Source organism: Eschrichtius robustus, chromosome 7 (genome assembly GCF_028021215.1).
Source record: "Eschrichtius robustus isolate mEscRob2 chromosome 7, mEscRob2.pri, whole genome shotgun sequence".
NCBI lineage: Eukaryota > Metazoa > Chordata > Mammalia > Artiodactyla > Eschrichtiidae > Eschrichtius > Eschrichtius robustus.
The window spans coordinates 125,141,118-125,154,220 of record NC_090830.1 but is presented as its reverse complement, the minus strand read 5'-3'; the positions used below and the strand labels follow the sequence as shown (position 1 = coordinate 125,154,220).

The 13,103-nt window shown below is 38.2% G+C and overlaps 1 protein-coding gene across 1 annotated transcript in view; it reads right to left on the bottom strand.

The window, feature by feature from the left end:
• The window catches only part of CCDC172 (coiled-coil domain containing 172), a 43,158-nt gene extending 30,776 nt beyond the window's left edge, over nt 1–12,382 (bottom strand). The window contains exons 1-2 of the mRNA XM_068547451.1: nt 12,304–12,382; nt 12,019–12,104 (exon numbers count right to left, since the gene is read on the bottom strand). Coding sequence (XP_068403552.1) covers nt 12,019–12,104; nt 12,304–12,382 — 165 coding nt within the window. The remainder of the gene's footprint in view (nt 1–12,018; nt 12,105–12,303) is intronic.
• Nucleotides 12,383–13,103: the final 721 nt, after the last annotated feature.

Genomic DNA, 13,103 nt, shown 5'->3' with positions numbered 1-13,103 from the left:
GAATCCTTGCATATTGCTGGTGGGAACGTAAAACGCTGCTGCTGTTATAGAAAGAGTCTGGTATTTCCTCAAAAAGTTAAACCTGGAATTAACCATATGATCAAGAAATTCTACTCCTAGGTGGAATACCCAAGAGAATTGAAACATATGTTCTACAAAAACTTGTACACAAATGTTCACAGCACCATTACTCATAATAGCTAAAAAGTGGAAACAACCCAGTGTTCATCAACTGATGAATGGATAAACAAAAGTGGTGCATCCATACAATAGAATATTACTCAGCCATAAAAAGGAATCAAGTACTGACACACGCTGCAACATGGATGAACCTTGAAAACATGCTAAGTGAAAGAAGACAGTCACAAAAGGCCATTATTGTATGATTCCACTTATACGAAAGGTCCAGAGACAGAAAGTAGACTAGTGGTGACCAAGGGCTGGTGGGATTTGAGGGGGATCGGGGGGTGACTAATATGGGTACAGGGTTTCTTTTGGGGGTGATGAAAATGTTCTGGAATCAGATAGTTATGGTTGCACAACCTTTTGAATGGACTAAAAGCCATTGCTCTGTAACTTTTAAAATATATCTTTATTTTTTTTAGTAACCTAACAGCTATGTCCCCCAGCTTAAGGAATAAAACATTATAGATACAGCTGGAATTCCCTGTATACCCTTCCCTGATTACGTTTATCTTCCACTCCCATGAGAGATAATCACTAAGTTGATGTGCTATTATCATTCTCATGTGTGTCATTATACTTTTACTATATATTTTCCCTTATAAGATGTATTATTGTTCTGTGTGGTTTTTTTTTTAATAAATTTATTTATTTATTTATGGCTGCGTTATTTATGGCTTTGTCGCTACACGCAGGCTTTCTCTGGTTGCGGCGAGCTGGGGCTATTCTTCGTTGCGGTGCACAGATTTCTCATTGCCGTGGCTTCTCTTGTTGTGGAGCACAGGCTCTAGGTGCACGGACTTCAGTAGTTGTGGCTCATGGGCTCAATAGTTGTGGCACACAGGCTCTAGAGCGCAGGCTCAGTAGTTGTGGTGCACGAGCTTAGTTGCTCTGCGGCATGTGGGATCTTCCCGGACCAGGGCTCGAACCTGTGTCCCCTGCATTGGCAGGCGGATTCTTAACCACTGCGCCACCACGGAAGTCCATTCTGTGTGTTTTTAAATGGTATCATGCTGATGTAACTTTTATAGGTTTTTTTAATCACAATATTATGTTTCAGTAATTAATGGGTTTTTTTTACGTCATTAAGTGGCTTTTTTACAATGACACCTAACACTTAGAATTCTGAGGTCATACTCCCAGGAATAATAACTAAATCAGTTAAATGTCTCTGCCTAGTTTTTTTATCAGTTCAACCAGGTGATTTCTCCAAGCATCCCAAACCATCATAAATTGAGCTCTTGTTCAAAATAAGGGAATTTAAAGTGCATTTTATAACATGAAAGCTTTACTCCTTTTTGACTGAGGGATAACTTAGAGGGGAAAAGCTTGCACTATATTCCATCATATATGATAAATCATAGTAAGATTAAATGATAAACATAATCAATAATTAACATGAAACATTTCAACCAACTACAGGGAGTCTCTACATGGCCATTCTGGTTTTAACCACTAGAATCTTTGTAGTAGATACTGTTGTACCTGGTTGTCTCCCTAATGTGCATTCCTCCTTTCCTTGGTAGTTAATTTCTTAGTTAATTATTTTTTGGAAACCCGCACCATCTCCAGACAGCCCACTGACCTTGGGAGAAGTTACTACCCCTTGACCACAGTTATTGGTTCAGGGATAGTCAAATGTCACAGTTTGTGAAAATGACATGAAAGAAGGTATCTGACAAGAACAATTTCCCTGCTTTTCAGAGAAAGCTTCTGGAAACTTCCTTCTTTCTCTCCCTGATTTTGAAAAGAAACCATACGACTCTAGGAGTTGTTCGTAACTATTGGGAGAACACAAGGACAACCAGCCATTCTACCACTCTTCTTTACTAATAAAATTCCAGTTTTATTCACAGCAATAATGCCTCCAGTTATAAATATTCACATTCCCAGATTCCATTTCAGGGTTGACCACCTGACAAAACTGTAACCCTTGAGATGCAGGCCCAAGTCACTGGAGAGGACTTCCCTTCCACCAAAACAATGATAAAGCCACATGAGAAGAAGCCTTTTGATTTTCATCTTTTCCTCTTTTTTCCAGCTAGAATTCAGATATTATGACTAGGGATGGAGCAGTACCTGTGACTACAAGGATGAAAGCCACATGCTAAGGATGGTGGAACAAAAAGATATAATGTGCTGGGGGGTTTTACGATTTCTTTGAGCCACTTTAATAAATGGCCCTTGACTGCCAACCTCCAAACTTCCCATTACATGAGGAAAAATAAATCCTTATTTGGTAAAGCCACCAAGGCTAGACTTTTATTTTAAGCAATCTGATGCAATTCCAACTGATATAACTGCTGAATCAAATGTTGCGTGTTCAAATATATAAGTCGTTTCCCGATATTGCTTAAGCCGTTTTGAACTGAATTTCTGTGACTTGCAATCAAGAGCACCCTGAACTGATAGAGCCTCATCTCTAAGGAAGCGATAATACCTCTGATTTGACTCTAAGTCTCTCAAAGGCAAAGGCCATATACTATTCATCCTAAACTGCTGCCTGTCTGATTTGGATCTTTAGCAATGAGTAGCCACATGATTTTCCAAACTCAAGGTACTAACTTTGTTGTAAAGGCCATCCAACTGGTAAATCAGAAGAACAAAGAAATGAAACATTAATAACTTCATTAACCATATGTAACACATACTCATTAAACTAGTTGAAATAATAGAGCCAGGAGACTACTTTATGTGAATCATACCTTCAGTTTCCTGTTACTAAGTCTTTAAACTTTTCTATATTCTCATCCTTTCCTTATTCCTTCCTTTTACACTATACTATAGCTGTTAAGAGCAAGGGCTCTCTAGTTAACCCAATATAGATTCAAACCTTAAAGCTCTTACTTACCACTTGTGTGACCTCATCAAAGTTAGTTAAATTTCTGAGTCTTGATTTTCTCAAATGAATCAGAGTAAAAATACTAGCATCCTCATAGGGTTCTTGTTAGAATTAACTGAGATAATGTTTGTAAAATGATTAGCATAAGGCCTGATATATAGTATTTACTAAATGTTACCTATTTTGTTTGGTTTTTACAACAGAATAGGTATCCCTCCTCTTGTCTAAGGCCAATTCTTACCTTACACTCTGGATCCCATCCTCCTTCCCCCATTCCTTCCTTCCATATTTTCTCTCTAGTGTTTATCTTCAACCTCTCTCTATAGGGTCCTTCCCACTAATATGCATAAAAACAATAAGAATGATGAATATGCTGATGATGACAATAATGATGATACAAGAGATGATAGGATTTGAAGCATAGGTGGAGGAACTGTCCCCTGTCAGAAAAAAAAAAAGGCACCTTCTCCATAACAGGAAAGAGGAGAAGAAGTTTCTCCACTTAGGCAGGTTTGGAGATCTGTATGTGGGAAAATAAAAGATTTCCTTTTGGATGATTTCTATTTTCTCTTTGAAATAAAAGGCAAAGTTATCATGAGAGTTAAGTAGTTGAGAAGAGAGGATAAAATACATGAGAAGAGTAAAGCTTTACAATAGTCACTGCAGAGAGTGAGAAAGAGAAATGCAGCAGTTTTCCTGGCAGTGTGAAGGTCTCAGCTGAGGCTAAAGCTAACGTCCATGTGTGTACACTGGATCCAAAATCTCCTGGAATCTCCTGAGTGCTGCCATAGTAGCAAATAACTGACTCGTCATTATGGAAATAGGTAGTTGAGGTAGAATGGAGAAAAAGGTCACTGAAAATCTGGAGACCAAAGAACTAACAGGCCAGGTTGGTAGCTGAATAGTACATAAAGACGATGACATCATCCAGAATGACGGCAAGAGTTGACACAGAGTGGAAGCCTGAGAGCCATGTGCTAAATTCTGAAGAACGAGGGAAATTATCCTTTGTGAGGATAATCATCCCTTGTGAGTTAGTAGGATGACAGAAAAGAGGAGGGGGGAGAGTTGGCAGAGTCTAGAATATAGCATTAACTATCACAAGCAAGTAGAGAAATAATGTCCTGGAAGCATCTATGGGGAGTGAAGAGACCATCCATCAAACCATCAACTATGAGGTATCTTGGGTGTGAAAGGAAAATCATCTTCCAGGGCTTCCCTGGTGGTGCAGTGGTTGAGAATCTGCCTGCCAATGCAGGGGACACGGGTTCGAGCCCTGGTCTGGGAAGATCCCACATGCTGCAGAGCAACTAGGCCCATGAGCCACAGCTACTGAGCCTGCGCGTCTGGAGCTTGTGCTCCACAACAAGAGAGGCCACGACAGTGAGAGGCCCACGCATCGCGATGAAGAGTGGCCCCCACTCGCCGCAACTGGAGAAAGCCCTTGCACAGAAACGAAGACCCAACATAGCCAAAAATAAAATAAATAAATAAATAAATAAATAAATAATAAAATTTTTTTAAAAAATCATCTTCCATAGAAGAGATGTCAGACTCAGACATACATTGACTGGCTATGGAATTGTACAACTGACCAAGGTGAATGTAAAAGGGGAAATATACCTAAACCTCTTTATTAAACTTTAAAAGATCAGCTATACATGTTCAAGACAGGAGAAATTTGTAAAGGAATTTCATGTGAAAAAGTCATAGAGACTAAAAGCAATTAAGTATAACTACCCTCAAAAGTGTCTTGGATGACACAGTAGACCACATAGATTTAATTGATATTTACAGGACATTCCACCCGAATACAGCAGATTACAGTTTCTTCTCAAGTGCACATGGAACATTCTCTAGGATAGATCACATTTTGGGTCACAAATTAAGCCTCGGTAAATTTAAGAAAATTGAAATCATATCAAGCATCTTTTCTGTCCACAACATTATGAGATTAGAAATAAATTACAGGGGAAAAAATGTAAAAACACCAACACATGGAGGCTAAACAATACGTTACTAAATAACCAAGAGATCACTGAAGAAATCAAAGACAAATGACAAATGAAATGAGACAAATGACAATGAAAACACGACGATCCAAAACCTATGGGATGCAGCAAAAGCAGTTCTAAGAGGTAAGTTTATAGCAATACAATCCTACCTCAAGAAACAAGAAAAATCTCAAATAAACAATCTAACCTTACACCTAAAGGAACTAGAGAAAGAACAAACAAAACCCAAGGTTAGTAGAAGGAAAGAAATCATAATGATCACAGCAGAAATAAATGAAATAGAAACAAAGAAAATAGCAAAGGTCAATAAAATTAACAGCTAGTTCTTTGAGAAGATAAATAAATTAATAAACATTTAGCCAGACTCACCAAGAACAAAAAGGACAGGACTCAAATCAATAAAATTAGAAATGAAAAAGGAGAAGTCACAACAGACACTGCAGAGATACAAAGGATCATGAGAGACTACTACAAGCAACTACACGCCAGTAAAATGGACATCCTGGAAGAAAAGGACAAATTCTTAGAAAAGTACCTTACAAGACTGAACCAGGAAGAAACAGAAAATATGAACAGACCAATCACAAGCACTGAAATTGAAACTGTGATTAAAAATCCTCCAACAAACAAAAGTCCTGGACCAGATGGCTTCACAGGTGAATTCTACCAAACATTTAGAGAAGAGCTAACACCTATCCTTCTCAAACTCTTCCAAAAAACTGCAGAGGAAGGAACACTCCCAAACTCATTCTATGAGGCCACCATCACCCTGATACCAAAACCAGACAAAGATACTACAAAAAAAGAAAATTACAGACCAATATCATTGATGAATATAGATGCAAAAATCCTCAACAAAATACTAGCAAACATAATCCAACAACACTTTAAAAGGATCATACACCATGATCAAGTGGGATTTATCCCAGGGATGCAAGGATTCTTCAATATACGCAAAACAATCAATGTGATACACCATATTAACAAATTGAAGAATTAAAACCATATGATCATCTCAATAGATACAGAAAAAGCTTCTGACAAAATTCAACACCCATTTAGGATAAAAACTCTCCAGAAAGTGGGCATAAAGGGAACCTACCTCAACATAATAAAGGCCATGTATGACAAACCCACAGCAAACATCATTCTCAATGGTGAAAAACTGCAAGTATTTCCTCTAAGATCAGGAACAAGACAAGGATGTCCATTCTTGCCACTATTACTCAACATAGTTTTGGAAGTCCTAGTCATGGCAATCAGAGAAGAAAAAAATAAAAAGAATACAAATTGGAAAAGAAGTAAAACTGTCACTGTTTGCAGATGACATTATACTATACATACAGAATCCTAAAGATGCCACCAGAAAACTACTAGAGTTAATCAATGAATTTGGTAAAGGTGCAGGATACAAAATTAATGCACAGAAGTCTCTTGCATTCCTATACACTAACAACGAAAGATCAGAAAGAGAAGTTAAGGAAACAATCCCATTCCCCACTGCAACAAAAAGAATAAAATACCTAGGAATAAACCTACCAAATGAGGTAAAAGACCTGTACTCAGAAAACTATAAGACACTGATGTAAGAAATCAAAGATCACAAAACAGATGGAGAGATATACCATGTTCTTGGATTGGAAGAATCAATATTGTGAAAATGACTATACTACCCAAAGCAATCTACAGATTCAATGCAATCCCTATCAAATTACCAATGGCATTTTTTACAGAGCTAGACAAAAAATCTTAAAATTTGTATGGAGATACCAAAGACCCCAAATAACCAAAGCAATCTTGAGGGAGAAAAACGGAGCTGGAGGAATCAGACTCCCTGACTTCAGACTATACTACAAAGCTACAGTAATCAACACAATATGGTACTGGCACAAAAACAGAAATATAGATCAATGGAACAGGATAGAAAGCCCAGAGATAAACCCACACACCTATGGTTAACTAATCTATGATAAAGGAGGCAAGGATATACAATGGAGAAAAGACAGTCACTTCAATAAGTGGTGCTGGGAAAACTGGATAGCTACACATAAAAGAATGAAATTAGAACACTCCCTAACACCATACACAAAAATAAACTCAAAATGGATTAAAGACCTAAATGTAAGGCCAGACACTATAAAAACTCTTAGAGGAAAAACATAGGAAGAACACTCTTTGACATAAATCACAGCAAGATCTTCTTTGACCCACCTCCTAGAGTAATGGAAATAAAAACAAAAATAAACAAATGGAACCTAATGAAATTAAAAGCTTTTGCATGGCAAAGGAAACTACAGACAAGACAAAAAGACAACCCTCAGAATGCGAGAAAATATTTGCAAACCAATCAATAGACAAAGGACTAATCTCCAAGATATATAAACAGCTCATGCACCTCAATATTAAAAAAACAAACAACCCAATCAAAAAATGGGCAGAAGACCTAAATAGACATTTCTCCAAAGAAGACATACAGATGGCCAAGAGGCACATGAAAAGCTGCTCAACATCACTAATTAATAGAGAAATGCAAATCAAAACTACAATGAGGTATCACCTCACACTGGTTAGAATGGGCATCATCAGAAAATCTACAGAGAACAAATGCTGGAGAGGGTGTGGAGAAAAGGGAACCCTCTTGCACTGTTGGTGGGAATGTAAATTGATAGAGCCACTATGGAGAACAGTATAGAGGTTCCTTAAAAAACTAAAAATAGAATTACCATATGACCCAGCAATCCCACTACTGGGCATATACCCAGAGAAAACCATAATTCAAAAAGACACATGCACCCCAATGTTCACTGCAGCATTATTTACAATAGCCAGGTCATGGAAACAACCTAAATGCCCACTGACAGATGAATAGATAAAGAAGATATGGTACATATATACAATGGACTATTACTCAGCCATAAAAAGGAACGAAATTCGGTCATTTGTAGAGACGTGGATGGACCTATAGACTGCCATACAGAGTGAACTAAGTGAGAAAGAGAAAAACAAATATCGTATATTAACGCATATATGTGGAATCTAGAAAAATGGTACAGATGAACTGGTTTGCAAGGCAGAAACAGAGACACAGATGTAGAGAACAAACGTATGGACACCAAGAGGGGAAAGCGGGGTGGGGGGGTGGTGATGGGATGAATTGGGAGATTGGGATTGACATATATACACTAATATGTATAAAATGGATAACTAATAAGAACCTGCTGTATAAAAAATAAATAAAATAAATTCTTTTTAAAAAGTGCTTGGTCACAACTAACAACTATAGGTATGTATTAAATTGTGATAAGGAGAATTTCTACTTTATTTTTTAAAATTAAGATTAAATAATTCACATGTATTGTTATTTAAACAAATGTTAATTAGAGAGGGAAAAAAATGCCTTTCTTTTATCTATGTTTTTAAGCAACTTTTAATCAACAGTAAAATTAAACTCAAGTAGGATATAAATTTTTCTTTGATTAAACTTTTAAAAAAAGGAAAAAATCTCAATTACAAAGCTCTATTTCAATATTAAAAATGATAATAATTTGTGATTTTGTTCTTTCCCTAATTGGGTAATAGAGTACTAACGGATATGACTTTGCCTGCTGTTCTGGGAGGGTTCCTAACTTTCATTAATTAAAAAAAAATGAATGAGTATATTTTGAAGTAAAGAAGTAAATGAAGCCACCTTAAGTTACTTGTTTATTTCAATATCACTTTCCTTTAAAAATTCATGGAATATTATTTCATTAGTGTTATGATGTTTACGCAATAGTTTAAAACCGGAGAAGAAAAAAAAATAAAACAGCCTCAGACTTTCCTCCATTTACTTCCTCTTGAGGGAGTACAGCTTTATGTTAGGTTTTATGTAATATGTTTATAAAGATTAAATGCCACAATTTTAACTATATGCTACTATTTTTAAAAAGAAAAAATTCTTTTAGATGCTTAAAAGAAACAACAGACGTTCTGTGAGTCCTTAATTTTGATTTTCTCTGTCACTGATACTATAAAACCTTTCCTAGATGATCAGAAGCTTTAGGTATATTGGTAAGCATTAACGCAACTACAGAGCATGTTCTTGTCTTTCTGTTTTCATATTACCAAACCTAACCAGGTATACTATAGCTCTCCAATTCACAAAGTACTCATACTGTATAATCTGAGACTTTTGCAACCATATATTTTAAAGGACTCATTGTGCCCTGAAAGGCAAATGCTATCATTTAAGTTCTAATTACATGCTACCTGGGTTTTACAGAACAGAAAAAAATACTGTATTTCCTGAATACATTTTTTGACCACGAGCAACTTCCAAAATAAATGCCCAAAATATTTTCTGAATGTATCATTGTGCAGATAGCGCAAGCACTGGCCTATTCAAATCACGTTCTAGTTTCTCCTTATGCTGCTTCTACTTGATAAATTGGTCAATAAATGCCAAGTCAAATATCCAAGTAAATATATTTTCATTGTTATTGGCAGACATATAATTAACTCTGAGAATAAAGGAAACAAGAAATCAATTTATGATTACTTCTTCAGTTCTTCTCACTAGTCAGTTACACTATAATTGTGGCTCCACTTTAAAAATCTTTATACATACACACACACCCCATGTTGACTATATTATAAATTAAATTATTTCAATTACAAATTAGTACTGTATGAACTGTGAACCTCCACTTGTAAATTGTATTAGTAGAAAGCAACTGTATTACTAACCACATATATGAGCTGATTAAATGCACATATATGCACATATATGTGCATTTTATGAGCCTATATTAATTAGTAATTTCAGCAAATATTTTAAACAATGCTAGGGATTTGTTCTGTCTTCTCTTAAGTATAACTATTTGAATCAGCTTTTTTATGTATGTGTATATATCAACAGACTACATTTCCATTTTCAGGAAAATAGACTGTTAACTGAGAAAATACTACAGAGTAAACCTACTTTTTTCCAAAGAAGTTATTCAAAGAGTAAACCTTTTTTTTTTTTTTTTTTTTTAACATTTGTTACCTAGCAGGTCAATATCTTCACCAATCTGGGGAAAATACATTTGTACAAAAACTTACATAACTGAACTTGTAGAAATACTGCCCTTGACTAGAGGCAAAAGCTTCAGAGACACTATTATATGTGAATTTCATGAAGAAAAAAGTTTAAGATGAGCCCCCAAAATCTGTTTTAATAAAATATGCTGTCATTACTCAATTGTTACTTTCATTACTGCCGTTTGTTTTTAGATTATATACCATGGACAAGTCACTTAACCTTTCATTTTCCTCTCCCAAAAAGGGGGATTAACGATGGTGCCTCATCACAGGATCCCTGGCAGGATTAAAAGAGTTAATACAAATGAAGCACTTAGAACAGTGCCCAGCACACAGTAAGTGTTCAATAAGTGTTAGCTATGCATTACCTAACCGCCTATGTTTTGCCTATTACTTATATTAACTTCTAGTTACCAATCCTGAAAGTATCTTAATTCTTTTTAAAGAAAAATTTAAGCTACATCATGACATTCTTAATGCTTTGCCCATGCCATCAGCTTTTAGCATTGTTTTTAGCAGCTAGTTTATCTGCTACTCACAGGTGAAACAAGACCTAAGGTCTCACTGAATATTTCCAAATTCTATTGATATTTTAAAAGACAGTGCTCTCCCTATTATCTCCCTGTTAGTACTCATTAATTCATTCAAAACACTAATGTATACTGTGTGCTAGGCATGGAATACAGGCTGTGGGAATAAAAGATGGTTAAGAAAAAAATTCCAAATACCTTGCTCACAAAATAGTGGGGGATACAAACACAAACACAAGCATGTATTGTTGTTTAATTGTAAGGTGGTATCCAAATGCTATGATAAAACAAATTTTCCAAGATGTACAAGGGAGGGCTCACAGGTGATGTGTGAACAAGACTTGGAAGGAAGAACAGAAGAAGCTTGCAAGGTGGAGAAAGACTCTATGATTATTTTATCCAAAAAGAGAACTGGAAATTTCTCACAGTGGTAAGTCTATTTGACTTATTTTAGCAAAGAGACTTCCTCAAACAGGTTCCCCACTGTACACTGCTTGCATCGTTTATCTTTAGGAGTTGAATAAATATTTTTGTATGGCTGTCTGCTGCCACCCATAGCTAGACCTTCACTGTGACATACTTGATTTTCTTAGCTCCCATCCTCCCAGAGCTCAGAGAGATTTTCCTAAACCCCTTTTATCACACCATTCCATTATCAAAAACCTGCAATGGTTTCCTCCTATTCCTAGGTATCAGCCCTCTGCTTTGGGAGATTTCTCTTCCCAATATGCCTTGGCTATGCCTCCCTTTTGTTCATATTCTCCCGGTGCCCCAAATACTTTTCTCCTACTACTTCTCTTTGCTTCTCAAAAAATTCTACCCACACTTCAAAATCCTCCTTCAAGAAGCCATCAGATTCCCTTGCTTCTATGTAAAATAACAGAACTTTACAGATGCTGCAGAAAAAAGTGAAATACTACTGGAAAAATGATCCTTTTGGACGAAGGCCATGTCCAAAATGTGGTAGAAGACTGAAAAACAAATGGCAGAGACTCGTTTGAAAGTTACATTCAACTGTTACATCAACACAGAACACTTCTTAAATTATTTATCATTCAAAATTTACTTCCCGCACCAACTACTTAATTGAATAACTCTTTTTCCAGTGGCATTGCGCTCTTTTGAAACGTTAGCCATCCCACAACACGGACAATGAATTCTTCATGACTTAAACTGGTTTCTTTAGGACAAATTCATGTTAGGATGGAAGGCGTCATCAGATTCAGAACCAGAATATTACCAGACAACATGGAACTACATCCACTAATACAGTAGCGTGCTTCATAATTGACGGACAACTAGTTAAATATCAATAGCAACGTATCCTCAAAAAGTCTAGCGAAAACACTTTTTCAAGTGATAATGAGCATGCGCTATATGTCAATACCTTAGACTCCAACTTGATTTTCTCTTCATTCAGCTCCTCGGCTGCTTTCTTAATTTTTTCACGACATCTGTTTATTTCCGACCTGACTGTAATACAAATTAAATGCTTATACGCGTCCATCTTTCTGGAGTCCCCGCTTCTGGGGCCTGTGATAAGACACCTTTCCGCTGTCCTCCCCTCCACGTGGAAAGCCGCCTGCCCTCCCCGCTCGGCCCACTGCCTCCTGATTCCCTCCGCCTCCAGGCCCCCGGCTCCAAGACCAGAGGCCGCCCGCGAGCGCCCGACCTTGTCGCATCAAGCGGCGACTCTCCTCCGCCAGGTGCTCGGAGAAGATGATGTGCTGGAACAGGGACTCCAGACTCATCTCGGGCTGGGCTCCCGCCGATCCCTTCTTCGCCTTCAATAGTTTATAACGGAGTCCGAGGATCCTGGAACGCACAGTAAAGGCTTATGCCAGGGCCACTCCTAGCTCGGCCTCCAGCGGCCTGCCCCCTGCCCACGCCAAGGACGGGGCCCACGCGGGCTGAGGGGAGGCCCCGAGGCTCCGGGCGCCGCGAACCCCGCTCCGGGCCTGCGTGGCTTCCGCTACGAAGGGCAAACCCGCTTTGTTCTCCCCCGCGCCCTCGTTTCTCCTGTGACCTGTCTCAGACTGCCTTTTTCCCCTGGCTGAGCGCTGCTCCCCTGAGACGAGGCCTTGGCCCCTGTGCGGGTTCTTTTTCGTTTTGGTGGCAGGGGAAAAAAAAAAAAAATGGAGGCCCTGAGGCCTCCGCTTGGGAGCGGCTTCGGGCAGCAGCCCTGCCTTTTCTGCGGTCGGCCTTTTCCTCCCATTCCACCCCCGCCAACTCCCCCCTGTTCGGGGAGAAGGTCCTCAAAGTGCTCTTTATCTCAGCAGAACATGTACTTGAAACAATACTGTGGGCTGCAGAGCTTGCAGAAGGCGGCGGCCAGCGCCTCAGCCGCCGGGTCTGGGTCCGGTGGGAAGAGACACTACGGCGTCTCCTTGGGCCCATTGCGCGTTCGGGCGTTTTGCTTTGTTTTGCTCTGGCCATGTGGCCCCCCAAAGGTCTTTAGGTCGTGCTTGGAGT